At 37.3% G+C, this 17899-nt stretch overlaps 1 protein-coding gene across 3 annotated transcripts in view; it reads left to right on the top strand.

Moving 5' to 3' along the window:
- The window catches only part of TAF4B (TATA-box binding protein associated factor 4b), a 107377-nt gene that overhangs the window by 51006 nt on the left and 38472 nt on the right, over positions 1-17899 (top strand). For all 3 annotated transcript variants that reach the window (XM_070778791.1, XM_019986962.2, XM_070778792.1), the window contains 3 exons: positions 4607-4776; positions 9958-10088; positions 14443-14568. In XM_070778791.1, the coding sequence (XP_070634892.1) occupies positions 4607-4776; positions 9958-10088; positions 14443-14568 (427 nt within the window). The remainder of the gene's footprint in view (positions 1-4606; positions 4777-9957; positions 10089-14442; positions 14569-17899) is intronic.

Raw genomic sequence — 17899 nt, 5'->3', positions numbered from 1 at the left:
TTGAAGACATGATTCAGAGATTCTCACTTTCTTTGCCTCTAAAATTAAACCAACCCAGAATCACAAATATACCTCAGCAGCAAAGCCTTTATTACTGCCTTCGCCTATCTTTTTTAGCCTTATCAACAATGCTGCTATGACATTGTGTTGTCTTTGCTTTCCTTTAGTCTGCCTCCTCTCCTAGAGGAAGTTTTAAATGGTTCGGGTACTGTTGATCATGGTACCCTTTCCTCTTCCCTGCTTAGGCTCTCCCTCTCTTCATGCTGCCCTCTGTAACCATAGCAGCTGAGAGCTGAACTAGAGGGAGCTGTGTTCAGCTTGGGGCCAAAAAGAAGGGGCAGTGATGGCTAGGCAGGAACAAATCTTATAGGGTGGTTAGCTCCCTGCTGATTTCAGAGAAGCGCTGCAAGAAGATTCTGAAAGACGTGGGACAGTCTCTTCATTGACGAATTACATTCAGTTCTAGTACTGTGCATGGGACTGCTAGTAACAGGAGGTCTGGTACTGGTCTCTCGAGTCTGTATGTGAGACTTCAGCAGGGGCTCAGTGGGAACACTCACCTATGGAAGCAAGGTGCAGTGTACAGGGCCGGTGGACCTGGCACACAGCTGACATTGTGACCATGCCATGCTGTGTGCAAGTGTGTAAAGGCCATGTGCTGTATACCTTAAGGAAGTCTGGGGGTTTTTTTAAGGGAAGGATGAGGCCGTGTTCTGAACATCATTATATTTCTCTGTCTTCAGTTTTTTTTTCTCTGTTTATTAACATTATTTTTAAAATATCACTAACCATTTGATTGAGTAATCCATGTATATAGTACAACATTCAAAGGGTAGAAAAGATCGCATGCTAAGTCACTTTAGTTGTGTCCAACTCTTTGCGACCCCGTGGACTGTAGCCCTCCAGGCTCCTCTGCCCATGGGATTCTCCAGGCAAGAATACTGGAATGGGTTGCCATGTCCTACTCCAGGGGATCTTTCTGACCCAGGGATCAAACCCATATCTCTTAATGTCTTCTGCACTGGCAGGCAGTTTCTTTACCACTAGTGTCACCTGGAAAGCCTGTAGAAAAAGAGTATGATATGATATAAAATGTCTTCTTCCTACTCATGCTTCCCAATTTCCCCCTCCAGAGATGAATTTCTTGTGTATCCAGAGATATGCCCATAGAAGTTATGCCCATATAAGTGTGTATTTTTTTTCCCAAGGTACAGTCTGTTCTATACCTTGTTTTGTTTAGTTTTTCCCATTTCGTAATACACCTTGGCCAAAGAGAACTCCCTTATTCTTTTAAGTGGCTGAGAGTGACGTTAGAAAGTACCCTAATCAAAGTTATTCATTGTTTAGAGGAAGAAAATTTTGTCCTAAAGGTGTTAAGTAACTGGTTGGGATTCTATTTCAGAGTGAACAGGTTCTGTTTAGGAGTGAACAGAGTTTTTAATAGAATGTACTTGGCCTCTTTTTTCTTTTTTAATAGATGGTTTTTTAGTGCAGTTTTAGGTTCACAGGAAAATTGATTGATATGTTGTAGAAAATTCTAATACATGCACAGCCTCAATCATTACCAACATCCCCCACCAGAGTGGTCTATTTGTTATGATTGATGAATCTGCATTGAGACATCATTATCAACCAAAGTTCATCGTTTACTTTACAATTCACTCTTGTTGTGTGGTGCATTCTGTGGGTTTTTACATTTTCGTGTGATGACATATATCCCCCATTATAGTGTCATACAGATACTATATATTTCACCGTCCTAAAAAGTCCTCTGTTTTCTGCCTAGTCATCCCTTTCTGCTAACCCTTGGCAACTACAGGTCATCTTATTGTCTCCATAATTTGCATTTGCCGAAATGTCATATAATTGGACTCATCAGTATGTAGCTTTTTCAGTTTGGCTTCTTCACTTAATCACGTGTATTTAAGTTTCCTCCACATCTTTTCGTGGTATGGTACCATTTCTTTTTAGTCCTCAACAGTATTCCACTTCTGGATTTATTACGGTTTGTCCAGTCATCTGCTGAAGGACATCTTGGTTGTTTCCAGGTTTTGACAAGTAGGAGTAAATCTGCTAGAAACATCCATGTACAGGTTTTTGTATGGATGTGAATTTTCAGTTCCTTTGGGTTAGTATGGAGGAGTATAATTGCTGGATCATATGGTAAGAGTACGGAGAAGGCAATGGCAACCCACTCCAGTACTCTTGCCTGGAAAATCCCATGGATGGAGGAGCCTAGTAGGCTGCAGTCCATGGGGTCACGAAGAGTCAGACACGACTGAGTGACTTCACTTTCACTTTTCACTTTCACGCATTGGAGAAGGAAATGGCAACCCACTCCAGTGTTCTTGCCTGGAGAATCCCAGGGACATCAGAGCCTGGTGGGCTGCCATCTCTGGGGTCTCACAGAGTCGGATATGACTGAAACGACTTAGCAGCAGCAGCAGCATGGTAAGAGTATGTTTAGTTTTGCAATAAACTGCCAAACTGTCTTTCATGGTAGCTGTACTATTTTTCGTTCCCACCAGCAATGAATGAGAGTTCCTGTTTCTCCACACCCGCATCAGCATTTGGCGTTCAGGGTTTTGGCCATTCTGATAGGTGTGTAGTGGTATCTCATTGTTTTAATTTGCATCTCCTTGATAACATAGGATGTGGAGCATCTTTTCATATGCTTGCCATCTTTTTGGTGTGTTGTCTTTTAGGTCTTTGGCCCACTTTTCTATCTGTTTGTATTCTTATTGTTGTGTTCTAAGAGTTCTCTATATATTTTGGATAACAGTCCTTAATCAGATATGTGTTTTGCAAATATTTTCTCCCAGTCTATGGCTTGTTTTTCCATTTTCTTGATACTTGATTTTTAAAAAGTATTTTTTACTCAGACCTTTTAAAATATTTTTTTTTAACTTGGATCTTGGTCCATCTTTAGGTTTACAGTTTCTTTTGTACTTACATTTAAGCTTTAAGTGTTCAGATGTTTCTGGAATAGTTCTTTGTTTACATAGGTGGTAAATTAGTTCTTAGAACCATTCTCAGCATCCCATACCTCTGACAGTACCTCTGTGACATTTGATAAGATGAAGACCAACCACTTTTACACAGTTTCTTTATATTGTATATTTTGTTTGGTTGATTTGAGATACTAATTTTAAAAGTTTTCTTTTCCCTAATACCAAGACACAGTTTATAGGTTAGGCTATTAAATATACCATTCAGATTGTGGAACCATATTTCTTTCTCTTCACTTGAAACTGCTGTGTCTAGCATTTAACTTTCTTTCATTTAGTTTGAATCACTTATACCTATGTGAGTGGGGTCTCTCTCCCTCTCTTACCCCTAACATGCTGCTTTTTAAAGTTGAACACCAGAGGCTTTCATATCTTAAACACTTAACTGGTATAGTTTATTTCCCTCTTTTGTACACAAATGCATTACTACAAGGAGGTTCAAATCTATTGATATGAAACTATATGATAGATCATTTGGCCCATGCAATAAATAGAAGGAAGCAATACCTTTTTTATAGAATCATGTTTGTGTAAATTATTATGCATCAGTACTTGAGTTATGGTCAGTGACATGCCTCTTATTACATATAGTGTTAAGGATGCCATTAGAATTTTAGTATTTCTTTGGTCTTTCTCTTCTCTCTCCTTAAACATAATATACTCATCTTAATACCATAGCCATGTAGCAATTCTATTAGATAAAAGCAACTATTTAATTTTGCTGGCACAATGCAAGGAGCACAAACATATTTTGTGTTCTTATATGTATGTCTTTTACATATGTGTGTATAATTTTATATCTTAAATATTAGCCCTTTGCAGCCATTTGCTCGAGGAGGTGGTTTAATAATTCAGTTGGTACAGATGGAGCACACCAAAAGTCTGAAGCAGAAAAACAAAGCTAGTTTTAACCATGTAGTTTCAGAACAGCTAGTCTAGAGAGATTCTTCTCAAGGGCCTTTTCATGGGTATGGACCTTTCAGGATCGAAGGGTTTCTCCTCCTCAGTGGACCAGTGGAGGGCACTGGGGATATTTCAGGGTTTTTTAATCATCTTGGATGAAAAAAAAGAAGCCTGTTTTTATTTCATTGTCTTTCATTGGAGACAGTTTGTGGATAACTTAGACTAACTTCCAAATCCCTCTTTTTTGAAAAAAATTATTTTAATTGGAGGACAATTTTTCCACAATATTGATTTGACATCTGCCATACATCAACGTGAATTGGCCGTGGGGATCCTGTCCCTGCCCCCGCCACAAACCTCGCTCCCACCCCTCTAGTTTGTTACAGAGCACTGGACCAAATCCCTCTTAGTGCACCCTATTTACTAAACTGCAAGAGGGAGAGATGGGCACCAGGAGACATAGGTGTCTGTGATCCATTTTTCTGATATTAAATGTACTAGTGGTTAGAGATACCAATTAATTTTAAAGACTGACAGAGAGGGATAGCCATGCCTGACTTCTTCTCTTGCTTGGATAAATTAAGTAAGATAATGTCTTTAGTTGTAAGGAGAGATCTACACTTCCTTGCTCTTTGAAATCACTCATTCACATACCACCACCACCATCAAAAACCTTTCCTTTTTTTTTATATTAGAGATGAAGATGACATCAATGATGTGACTTCCATGGCAGGGGTCAACCTCAGTGAAGAAAACGCCTGCATCTTAGCAACAAACTCTGAATTGGTTGGCACACTCATTCAGTCCTGTAAAGATGAACCGTTTCTTTTCATTGGAGCTCTACAAAAGCGAATTTTAGACATTGGTGAGTACGATTATTGACCTGATAAGACTGTCTGATCCAAGGAAAATGTTATCAAGAGTTAGATAGCCTGGGTTGGTTTTTCTGGAAACTCTGAAGCTTAAAACAAGTTCTGGAAGTAATCAAGATTTCATGGGTGTTACAAAAGAAGTATTTTATTTTAAAAATTATTCGAATAACTTAAATCATACAACCTGTGGTTTCTGGTATAGGTAGTAGTTAATATCATAAGCATATAAATATACTTATGATATATATATTTTTTCTGTGCTGTTCTTCCTTGGTTGGCCTTTAGGCATGTAATTTATGTTACAAATTTGTGTTTATGAAACAAAGAAATAGCCAACGAGATTAAGTCCCTTTTTCCTCATCTCCATCCTGGAACTCAAACCCATCCTTACGGTAAAAGAGCGAAACTAGAATATCAGGGTTCTCTCTGGCCAGTAGTTGTTAAATGGCCTGAAGTATGTGAAAGGAAATGGTAGAGAACATACCTGTTTTATTCTGGAGCCAAACATCTTTGTTGTTAATAGCAAATTCACAATGGTAACTGGAAAAAGAGACAGATTGAAGAGACATTGTTGTGTGTGTGTCTTCTCATTTCTTGTGTCCTGACGCAGGGGCTTGCCAGAGACTAACTCTCCTCCTTCACACATGTCCAACTTGAGGGGCCAGCACCGGTGACCTTTTAGTATGCTTGAGTAAGAACCTTTGCATTCTGTGTTAGAGACTTCACACAAAACTGTGAAAGTTTCAGATGTTTGATACATCCATGGTATATTTAAGGACTGTAAAATGCATTGCTGTTATATATTCTAAGTCTACTTAAAAATTACTTAGTAAATATTTGAGCTCCTACTGTATGCTGTACAAATTATCACTTTTTTCACCTCAGTATATGTTATCCTTTTATTTTGAAAAAGTAGAATTTCAGTTCAGTTCAGTCGCTCAGTTGTGTCCAACTCTTTGCGACCCCATGAACTGCAGCACACCAGGCCTCCCTATCCATCACCAACTCCCGGAGTCCACCCAGACCCATGTCCATCGAGTCAGTGATGCTATCCAGCCATCTCATCCTCTGTCGTCCTCTTTTCCTCCTGCCCCCAATCCTTCCCAGCATCTGGGTCTTTTCAAATGAGTCAGCTCTTCGCATCAGGTAGCCAAAGTATTGGAATTTCAGCCTCAGCATCAGTCCTTCCAGTGAACACCCAGGACTGATATCCTTTAGGATGGACTGGTTGGATCTCCGCAGTCCAAGGACTCTCAAGAGTCTTCTCCAACATCACAGTTCAAAAGCATTAATTCTTCTGTCCTCAGCTTTCTTTATAGTCCAACTCTCACATCCCTACATGACCACTGGAAAAACCATAGCCTTAACTAGACGGACCTTTGTTGGCAAAGTAATGTCTCTGCTTTTGAATATGCTGTCTAGGTTGGTCATAACTTTCCTTCCAAGGAGTAAGTGTCTTTTATTTTTTTTTTTTTCATTTTTATTTATTTATTTATTCTGGTCTTACACATTTAGATCTTTAATCCATTTTGAGTTTATTTTTGTGTATGGTGTTAGAAAGTGTTCTAGTTTCATTCTTTTACAAGTGGTTGACCAGATTTCCCAGCACCACTTGTTAAAGAGATTGTCTTTAATCCATTGTATATTCTTGCCTCCTTTGTCAAAGATAAGGTGTCCATATGTGCGTGGATTTATCTCTGGGCTTTCTATTTTGTTCCATTGATCTATATTTCTGTCTTTGTGCCAGTACCATACTGTCTAGATAACTGTGGCTTTGTAGTAGAGTCTGAAGTCAGGTAGGTTGATTCCTCCAGTTCCATTCTTCTTTCTCAGGATCGCTTTGGCTATTCGAGGTTTTTTGTATTTCCATACAAATTGTGAAATTATTTGTTCTAGCTCTGTGAAGAATACTGTTGGTAGCTTGATAGGGATTGCATTGAATCTATAAATTGCTTTGGGTAGTATACTCATTTTCACTATATTGATTCTTCCAATCCAGGAACATGGTATATTTTTCCATCTATTAGTGTCCTCTTTGATTTCTTTCCCCAGTGTTTTATAGTTTTCTATATATAGGTCTTTAGTTTCTTTAGGTAGATATATTCCCAAGTATTTTATTCTTTCTGTTGCAATGGTGAATGGAATTGTTTCCTTAATTTCTCTTTCTGTTTTCTCATTATTAGTGTATAGGAATGCAAGGGATTTCTGTGTGTTGATTTTATATCCTGCAAGTTTACTATACTCATTGATTAGTTCTAGTAATTTTCTGGTGGAGTCTTGAGGGTTTTCTATGTAGAGGATCATGTCATCTGCAAATAGTGAGAGCTTTAGTAAGTGTCTTTTAATTTCATGGCTGCAGTCATCATCTGCAGTGATTTTGGAGCCCCCCAAAATAAAGTCAGCCACTGTTTCCACTGTTTCCCCATCTGTTTCCCATGAAGTGATGGGACCAAATGCCATGATCTTAGTTTTCTGAATGTTGAGCTTTAAGCCAACTTTTTCACTCTCCTCTTTCACTTTCAGAATTTACGTTAGTTCAAAAGGATTGGAGTTCAGAAAAGCTAATGGTAAAATGTTTGTTTGCTGTTTGCTTGTGTTTTGTTTGACTACTCTCTTCTCCAGCCCTCCCTCTTCCTCTTTCTCCTCCCCACTCCTCTCTTTCTTTCTCTTTCGTTTTCTTCACTGCATTCTGTTTTGTACTGTACAGGAGGCGGTTCCTTAATTTGGGATTAAGCCTGAGCACATACCTTTCTATGATGGCTTGGGAAATTTGCTGGTGTTTTAACGGCTTTTAGCCACGTAATTATTTAGAACTCTGGTGGAGTACAAGTAGATTCGTACTTAATTTTATCAATACCCTGCCCCCTTCTAAATTTTATTTCTAGCTTGATTTAGACTGTGTGACAGGAGAACTTTTATTATAGAAAGAACATTTTTGATCTTTTAGGACAGAGATTGACAGTTTTTGTTTTTTTTTTTTTCCTGCAAAGGACCAGATAGTAAATGTTTGCTACTTTGTGGGCAAATATAATCTGTCGCAACTGCTCACCTCTACTGTTATATTACAAAAGAAGCTGTAGACAATATGTGAACAAATACGAAAGACTGTATTCCCATCAAACTGTATCTATAAAGAGAGACCAGATTTAGCTTGCTAACCTCTGCTTTCAAGAATTCTGGGGATAAGTCTTTGTATTTTCAGTTCTTAGGGATAAAACACAAACTTGTCATTTAATATGATGGAAAATTGCAAAACTTCTTCCCTCTCAATTACCTAAGCTTTTAAAACAAAAACCATAGAGTGAATGGAGTTATATATTTCTAGGAATGTTCTTCATTTATAATAAAATTTCGTGTTCACAGAACAGGTCAGAACCAAGATCATTTTTTAATAACAGGAGTTATAAATTAACCCAAAGAATTTGGGGAGGAAGATTTTCTTACTTGGATGTGGTAGGGGAGTAAACATGCCAGTGTTCTTCCTTTTTTGTCAGTTACCTAAATTAAATGACACAGACTTTCTGTAAAATCACATAGTAAGCTTTTGAACACCAACTTGATCTCCTTAATCAGTTAATGAACTTTACCAAAGAGAGTGTTTTATTTTAAAGTGAGACTTTAACTTTGGAACTCTGTCATGTTTTATCATCAGTTTAGTGAGGATATTAGAAAATGTGATTGTTCACTAAGCCCTGAAATTGTTTGCAACTCCCAACACTTGTTTATTTTTAGTATTTTAGAAATATGGATTTTTCTTTAACTTAGGCTTCTGTTTTATATATATGCAATTATTTTCAAAGTTTTTTCCCAGACACTATATTATTAAATGTTCGTTTTTCTTAAAGTATCAACTGGCATGTCATCCTTTATATACCCATGTTTGCTTATAATTTTAATTATTGGATTGTTTTGAAATTGTATTATTGCTGCTATACAAGGCCCCACTATTTATTTATGCTGACTTAAAGTAGATTTGACTTTCCAGTTTTTTCCCCTTCCTTGAATCATATATTGGTGATGAATTCAGTTTTGCTACAAAGTAATGAACTACATTTTGAAGGTTTGGTACAGATGAAGCTGAATCGTTTTATATTCTTTTTCTGTCTGGTTTAACATAGCCCATGTTTTGAACTAAAGTTCAACATTTCTTATGGCAGCATTTATGATCAAACAATGTATTTAAGATTTGTTGGCTTTTTAAATTAAAGCTTATTTTTTTTTGTAATCCTTATTCACACTTTGAATATATAAGAATGTATTTCAGATAGAGTGCAAGTTAAGTATTATATTTTTAAGTTTGTGTAAATGCATATGTTAAAAACAAACACAATAGCACTTAGAAAACTCATTTAGATGAGATTATGTAATTGCGTATATCTTTAGGGTTATCATCTCTGATGATACAGGTGGTTTCACTGAGCTGGAGAACTGCTGTTTAGATACTGATGAGGTTGTTTTATAAGTAAGCTTCGTTTTGGGGTATGTGGTCTAAATTGTTTTCCTGAAACTTTCTTCCTAGTTAGCAGAAGGAAGAATAGAAGTTTGGTTTATTTATAGAAAGAGATATAGTGAAAGAGAAGTTTTTAAAATTGATGAGTAAAATGATGAGGCTTTGAACTCATTTCAACTTGTAAATTAATTATCAAGTCAATTTATAGAACATGAGTTAGTGCAAAGTAAGCATGATTGGTATTGTACAAAAAGTATAGGTGTGTCATGTAGACAAGTTATTAACAGAGACTCACAATCTGAATTCATGGAAATAAATGTTGTAAATTGCTAACAGTGTCAAACAGGGCAAAATGTAATTTTCTATTTTTTTAATTACTAAAATTAACAGAATACAGCACTAATTTCTGCAGTTACCATTTTCCTCCCTGAACACTAGACTTGATTTGTGTTCTTATTAACTTTGTCCTATAAATGACCTTGCAAGGAGAATGATTCTAGAGGCTAAGTGAAACAATGTCTATATTTTCTGAGGCTCCAGGCTAGGTTTTATTAATGTAATGTCTAAGATCTTTGAAGTTGTGACTTTACCAGGAAAATCATAATCTCCAAACCTTTATTCGTAATGGGTATGACTTCCAGGGGGAACAGAATACCTGCTGTGCTAATTATTTCAATTATCAGCCTCTACTAAAACACGTAATGGATTTTCCCTGCTTCCACAGGTAAAAAGCATGACATTACGGAACTTAATTCTGATGCTGTGAACTTGATCTCCCATGCAACACAGGAGCGATTACGAGGCCTTCTAGAAAAACTGACTACAATTGCTCAGCATCGAATGACAACTTACAAGGTAAAGGAAATCATTAGAGAAAACCAAGCTCTTCTCTCTCCTTTTTGTTCTGTTAAAGGTAGCTTTTTGTTATGGATTCATATTCTAGGTACACTTTTCAAGGAAATGGTTGAGACATAATTCATATTGGTAGAAAATCAAATTCTCATTCCTAATGTGCCTTATTTAGATATGTTTACATGACAAATAAACAGAGTTTCAGTAGTATCCAAAGCTTCTGTGTTAGTGTAGACTGAAATACGCATCTGTTATGCCTGAGGCTTCTCTTCCTAAAGCTCTTGACTGGAAAGGGGAGGATGTGTTAGAAAGAAATATTGGGTAGCTGTGTTCTCTTCAGTGATCCATACTCTGCTGGCAACTCCCGTTTCTTTTCAGTGAGTTAAGTGATTGCATTGAGGACTTTTATTTTAAAAAAATTACATGCACGAATAGCCTTATCTTATGAACCAAATGGTATGAACCAGATCACTTGCCATCATCAAGATAAAAGCACTAAATTTATTTGTATTATGGTTTTGATGGAGAACAAATATATTGGTTGATGAAGGTTAAAAGAGAAAAAGATAACCTTTCCCCTCATATCAAGAAATGTTCACAGCTAGATTTTATACAACATGGTACATGGGTAACCTTATAAGGTTTTGAGTTTGCAAGAATGGTCATTGTCATGATATCCTAATTTCCTGGAGGAGATCATTCTATTTTCTCCCCTTTCTGCTTCATTTAGAATTTTGAGAGAACTGTTTATAGTTGCGTAAATCTTTTTTGAGAATTTGCTATACTGACTTAAATGTCATCAGAAAAAAATGAGGAAAAAAAGACCCCGAATGTCAGTATTTATTTCTGTGTACTGCTGGAATTTGTCCATTTCTTTTGGGTTATTTAATTTATTGGCATAATGTTGTTCATAATATTCTCTGGTAATCCTTTTTATTTTTGTAAGGTCAGTGATAATGATCCTACTTTCTTTTCTCATTTTGTTTCCTGAAGATATAAGGTTGGTTACTTATTTACAATCTCCTCTTTTAATGTAGGCATTTCTTTATTGCTATAAAATTCCCTCTAAACACTGCTTTTGCTGCATTCAATAAGTTTTGGTACATTGTGTTTTTGTTTTCATTTATCTCTTAGTTATTTTCTGATTTCCCTTGAGACTTCTTTTATCTATTGGTTATTTAAAAGTATGTTGTTTAATTTCCACATATTTGTGAAATTTCCAGTGTTCCTTCTGTTGATTTCTAGCTTCACTCCATTGTTGTCAGAGACTATTCTTAGCACAATTCAGTCATTTTAAATGTATGAGGCTTGTTTTGTGGCCTAACATATGATCATTCTTAGAGGCTATTCCATGCACACTTGAGAAGAATGTGTATTCTGCTGTTGTTGGGGAGGAGTGTTCGGTATGTCTGTTAGATCTAGTTGGTTTGTAGTGTTAGTCCTGTTTTCATATTGCTATTCTGTCTAACTACTCAATCCAGTATTGAAAGTAAGGTATTAAAGACTTCAACTACTGTTGTAAAACTGTCTCTTTCTGAATTCTCCCCTTTTCCTCACCCTGTTGTTTCAGAGATACACGAGTGTACTTTCATTTACAGTAGGCAGTTTCTGTACAAAATGTAGCATATACATTTAGTATGGGATAGAATTTTTCCAATGATTGATTGTAATGGAATGGTTTCCATTACAATTTCCAATGTAATGTTTACTATCCCAAATACCATCCAAAGCTTTATTATGTATTACCTTCAGATGGAGTAGTTCTTGTAAGGTACGTCAGCAGCACATATTCCAAAGATTTAGTTGCCTCAGGCAAAATGGATAGTATCTACTCCACTTAGAAACTCAGTAACTTAGCTTTAAGCTAATACCTCCTTAATTTTCTGCCTTAATATTGTCTATCCTGATTGATTTTCCCCCCCTCTGCCTTTCTCCACACTTACTCTTTAATATAGCTAATGCCACTGTGTGAGTTCATGCATATAGAAAGGCAGCTGCATGATCATCCTTCTTTAAATAGAAATGATAATCATTTAATTATTTTTGGATCTAATTCAAAGTTATACTTATTTTGTAGACTCTGATTATAATAACCTTTTTGTCACAGATTGAGCCTTGTCCTTATATCTTGGTTCATCCTGATAGGATTTGTTTTTATCTGTACAGTGTGGGAAAATTTACTCCATGAATTTCATAACAATGAGCTACTTTTATTAAAAGAGATGGCGGGATTTTGCTTTTGATTTGAAATCCATCTACTTTTGATAATCTTTCACTTGGTTAGATATAATTCTCTAATTAATCATAGTCCATAAATTGAAATTTAAATAAAGAGGTGGAAAGTAAACACATGCAAAGCTTCTGATCTTGCTGCCAGGTTTTTCCCCACTGAAGATATATTAAGAGTCTTCTAGTGCCGGTGGCTGTGGAAAAGCTTCAGTGTTTTCCAGTTGAAAGGGGCTGTAGTGCTTTCTTTAGATGGGATTCACTTGATGATGTTATCATTTGGTCTGAGTCCTTGTATTTTCATTACTAAACCACCCTCCTCTGTGATCCAAGAAGACTTCAGTTAGACCAGCTGGATAGACAGGAGGGATCATGATAAGATTGGGGTTACTGTTATTTAAATAAAGTTAGAGACTCAGTAGAAATAGGGAAGACACTCATTTGTTTAGGATCTGGAAGAGTAAAGGAAGGGTGCATTAAGCAAGAGGTAGTTGCACTGAGCTGAAAGAGAGAGAGAGAGAGAGAAGGAATCTTAGCATGGAAATGAGATTGGGTTCAAATTTAGAAAGTCTCTGCCCCTTTTTAATTTAGCATTTGTTGTCCTTTTAAATTAAATCCTCTCAGTAAACTATCTCCAGAGTGTATGAACACAAAAATGGTAAAAATGAAGTATTTAAGAAACCACTGGTTATTTTGTTTATGCCTCTATGGTTGGCCCATAATGTATTCCATATTCTATCTTGTATTATTTAACTTTAAAAAACATTTGAGAATTCTTCTTTGTATTAAACACAAAGTAAAATAAGTAGCACTAATACATCCTTGTTCGTTATACTATGTAATACTCCTTTGATCTGGTTAAATACCAACAATAAAAATTTAATTTAAAAAGAATCTTGGGCATATGAAATCTCTCAGTCCCAGTTAATTGAATCAGCCATGAGCATGGGATAAAACAAAGATGGGAATGGTACGGTAACCAGATTTCCAAGCCAGGCACTGACTGTTGGACTAAATGTTTAAAAACATTCAGTTTTCCTGTTATACAGTCTCCCTCCTATAGCTTAGATGTCTGAATTACTGAGATGAATAGATGGCAGGAAGTCACCCCCCACCCCAACAAGCATATGTGTATTAATATTAAGAGAGACGGGTGGTCATTATCAGATGAAGAAAATAAAGTATTTAGATTGTAAAGCACTGTTTTATACTTTAGCATATCAGAATAAATGAAACTGTAAACTTTATCCTTTTATGGAACATTGAAGATGAATAATTACACTTCTTGTTATAACTCTAATTTATGGAAGTTTCTGCCCAAGTCCATAGCTTAAGGAAATCCTCACAACAGGGTTTAGGATTTTAATGTTTGCCATTTGATCTTATGTTGTCTTTTGATAGAAGTTGCATTTGTTTGTCAAAGTTAGACCAATTCAGCAACAGAAGCAAAGGTGATAACTTTCATCTTTGGTATGTTTTTCAGGGAGGTGATTATTTTTTTTTATCTTTTATGGGCCTAAGATTTAATTAATCATTAAAGTCTGATGAGATTGACAGTAGTTTAACTAGAAAGATTTAGATGATAGGTAAACAATACACTGTTTTGCTTTCTATTCCTACTATCAGGATCCACTGGGCTTAATTCCTTTTTCCTCCCCTCTGGATGAAGCTTACTAGGAAAGCTCTTTGAAATTTTTGCTTAATCGCCTCTCACATTTTAAGAATGAGGGCTTCCCTAGTGGTTCAGACAGTAAAGAATCTGCCTGCAATTCAGGAGACCCAGATTCCATTCTTGGGTCAGGAAGATCCACTGCAGGAGGGAATGGCAACCCACCCCAGTATTCTTGCCTGGAGACTTCAATAGACAGAGAAGCCTGGCGGGCTACAGTCCGTGGGATTGCAAAGAGTTGGACGTGACTGAGAGATTTTCAAACTTCTTTTTAAATTGCCTCTCAGATTTTAAGAATGGTTAACATACTTGCTTTGTTGTTCGTTTAGCAGAAATAAAATATTACGTCCTAAAAATATACCTCCCTATGTATCTTGGTGTAACTGTCTTTAGTTGATTTATAACAAGACCTAATGTAGAATGTGTTGCCTTGGATCATCAGAAGACTTTTTTTTTCCCCAGGCAAGTGAAAATTACATCCTGTCTAATGACACCAGATCACAGCTCAAATTTCTTGAAAAGCTAGATCAACTGGAGAAGCAGAGAAAGGATTTAGAAGAAAGAGAAATGTTACTTAAAGCAGCCAAGGTAAGATCCTGTGTGATTTATGAGTGAACATGGCCTGGCAAGGAGGTCAGAATCAGCTTTATCATTGGTTGACTGTCTTGGTTTTGTTAGGCCATTAGATGTCTCTGAAGGATTTCTTAAAATGGAATAGTTTTTAAAAGTTTATTTATTTTGAAATCATCCCATACTTACAGAAAGGTTGCCAGAACAACACATCTCCTTTTAGTTGAGGTTCCCATTTTTAAGATTTTAGTGTACTTGCTCCATCTCCACTGTTTCTGGAAACAGGTACACACTCCCATCATCATTATTCTTTTCTTCTGTTCTCTTTCAATTCAGAGGTTTCTCGTACTGTTTTCTCTAGTCTTTCTCTGAACCTTTGAAAGCAAGCTTTAGACATGACATCTCATCATCACTCCTGAACATTGTAGCATGTGTTTGGAAAATCAGGGACAGTCTTCTGTATAACCTTCCAAGTCAGGATGTGACTGATATGACACGACCATCTAAATCCTTAGACCCCAGCCAGCTTTCACCGGCTGCCTCAAATCTTTTTCCTTCAAGGTCCATTTTCCCGTTCAGCTATGTGTGTCTGTCCAGTTGTCATCTCTTTTCAGACTCCTTCTTTCAGATCGCCTCACCCTTTTCCTTTCATGTCTTTGACAGGTTTCAAGAGTACAGGCCTTTCCTTCTATAGGTGACTCTGAACCAGAGTTCATCTTGTGTTTCCTCGCGATTTGATTTAGGTCATGCATTCTTGGTGGTTATACATACATAGAAATGATGCTGTGTTCTTCTCAGCTGATTCTTTCAAAAGGCAACCTTGATCAGTTCTCTCTATTTTAAATTTGCCCTTTTCCCCTTTGTAATCAATTAGTTTTTTGTAGAAAGGTATTATAGGATTATACCAATAATCCCATATGTTATCAAACTCCACTTAGCAACATTAGCATCTATAGATGATATCTATGAATCAGCTACATCTACGATGGCTGCCAAATGGTGATTCTTTATTCTTGTCACGTCTTCCACATTTGTTGGTACTGTCTTCTATGGAAGAGCTTTTCTTTCTCTCATTCATTCACTCATTTTTATCAGTATGGCCTCTCAGATTTCTGTTTGATTCAACAGGTTGTAACCTGTTATTGTCATGATTTATTCTGATGCTCAGATCTCTTGAGTGGGAGACCCTTCCAGCTGGCACCTCTGTTCTTTTGTCTGATTAACATCATTCACTGAACATGTCCTTACTTTCAGGCACAAGATACTCCAGGCCCAGCTTTCATTCATCTTCCCCAGCCATAGAATCAGTCATTTCTCCCAGGAAGCCTATATTTTTTCAGTTGAAGATAATGCCCAGAAACAAGATTAGAGCCTACCGTGTGCCCCTTGCTCAGAGGGTATTATTACATGTAGACCCTGTCAAATAGACAGAGGTAGGAAGTATATGTATGGTATGTATATATGTGCACATATGCATATAAACACACAGATCAATAAGTATTTTTCTGTGTGTGTATGTTATAAAACCATAAATTTATATTATAAAACTATAATTTTTTATATTAATACCTTTGACACTATTTTATATCTTAGGATTCTTCTTACCCTTAACCTTTCCATGTTTATAAGTATTTACTCTGTAGTCAGAAACTTGGCTCTCATTATCCTTGATATATTTACTTATATTTGCTATTTACTTATTTGATCAATGTAACTAATCTTTCAAGCAGCCATGTTGACTGACTCTTCTGTCTGTTACCACTGTTATCCCTACCCTCATTTCATGGCACATGCAATTGGCTGCCATGCTTGCTGGCCCATGCCTTGGCGAGCCTCCACAGCCCTTCATCTCCCTTCTTTCTTGGCCTCTGGTCTACACCTTCATGTGTCAGGGTGCACCAGAGCTGTGTGACTGAGCAGCTTCTCACTGCCCACAGTCTCAGTCCCCATTTTTGACCCCTCTTGCACTGGGAAAGGCAGCTGGGACAGGCAGATGCTCTTTCCTGAGCCTGTGAGTGTTATAAGCAAGCATGCAGCCTCTGTAACGAGGTGGTTTATTGGGATTTTATTTCCAATTACTATGCTGTAAACAAGGTTATAAACTATTAAATACTTGTTTAGTTCTTGTTGGATGTAGTATATTATATTTGCTCTCACTGTCCCTTCTTTTCACCTTGTAGTCTTGCAGGTTTTCTTACCCAGTAAATGACATTGTTACTCACCCAGATGTTCAAGCCAAGAAACCTAGGACGTCATTGTTAACTCCTTTCCTCTCTTCTTGTCCTGCATCCAGTCACTTCCTATTCAGTTCCCAAAATGTATCCATCACCCTGTCTTCATCACTGTTGTCACCACTCTAAGTCATCTTGCCCTTGAACATCTATATCTTCTAACTAACATCCTTTTCTTTCTACAATCCATTTTTCATACTGTTGTCAGGATAATGTTTTCATAACAAATCATGTGTGTGTCTCTGTTGCATAAAATTCCTTCAGTGGCTTCCCCTTGCACTTAAATTAAAATCCAAACTTCTTACCAAATTTTAAGTGGCACCCACCTCCCTCTCTGACCTTGCCTCGTGATTTTCCCTTCTTCGCTCATTCAGCTCCAGTCACAGTGAGCTTTCATTGCTCTCTAGGTTTGTATCCTAGACTACTGATGAGGCATCCAAAAGTGATCGCTGAGTTCCCTTCCCCAGATCTAGCGCAGTTTTGACCTTCTCGGAAAGTTGGAACTATCATCCTTCCAGTTACTTAGACCGCAGTCCTAGGCGTCATCCCTGACTCCTCTCTTTACTTCACACCCTGTGTCCAGTCCTTCTGTAAATGTGGTTGGCTCTGCCCCCAACATATGTTTCAATCTAATTATTTACTGTAACCTTCTCTGCTCTGATGCCGGCTCAAGTCATCCTCATCTCTGTCCAGTCTTGTATTCACAACAGTTGTCTTAGAACAGTCTCCTAATTGCTCTGTGTTCCTGTGCCTCCAGTCTTGGGTCCCTTCAGTGCACCCTGTACACGGCCTCCAGGGGCCTTTCAAAAGTGTCTTGTCGGTGGCATCTCACACCCGTGCTTCAAATCCTCCAGTGGCTTTTTCTTATAACAAGAATCAAACCCCAACTCCTTACCGTGGCCTGCAAGGCGGCCCCTGGTATCCAGCCGCAGCAGCCTCCTGTTTTCCTCAAGTGTGCCAACCAGATTCCCATTTTTTGGCTTCTGCAGTGACTTCTGCTTTCTGCTTGGGGTGTTTTCCCTCAGATCTTTGTGTGGCTGCCTCCTGCTTGTCATTCAGATCTCCACTCAGTTTTCACTCCTTAGCGATGGATTCTGTCCCATTCTAGCTGTAGAAGT

The sequence above is a fragment of the Bos indicus genome, chromosome 24 (genome assembly GCF_029378745.1).
Source record: "Bos indicus isolate NIAB-ARS_2022 breed Sahiwal x Tharparkar chromosome 24, NIAB-ARS_B.indTharparkar_mat_pri_1.0, whole genome shotgun sequence".
Classification (NCBI taxonomy): domain Eukaryota; kingdom Metazoa; phylum Chordata; class Mammalia; order Artiodactyla; family Bovidae; genus Bos; species Bos indicus.
This window is presented reverse-complemented; position numbering and strand designations above follow the sequence as displayed.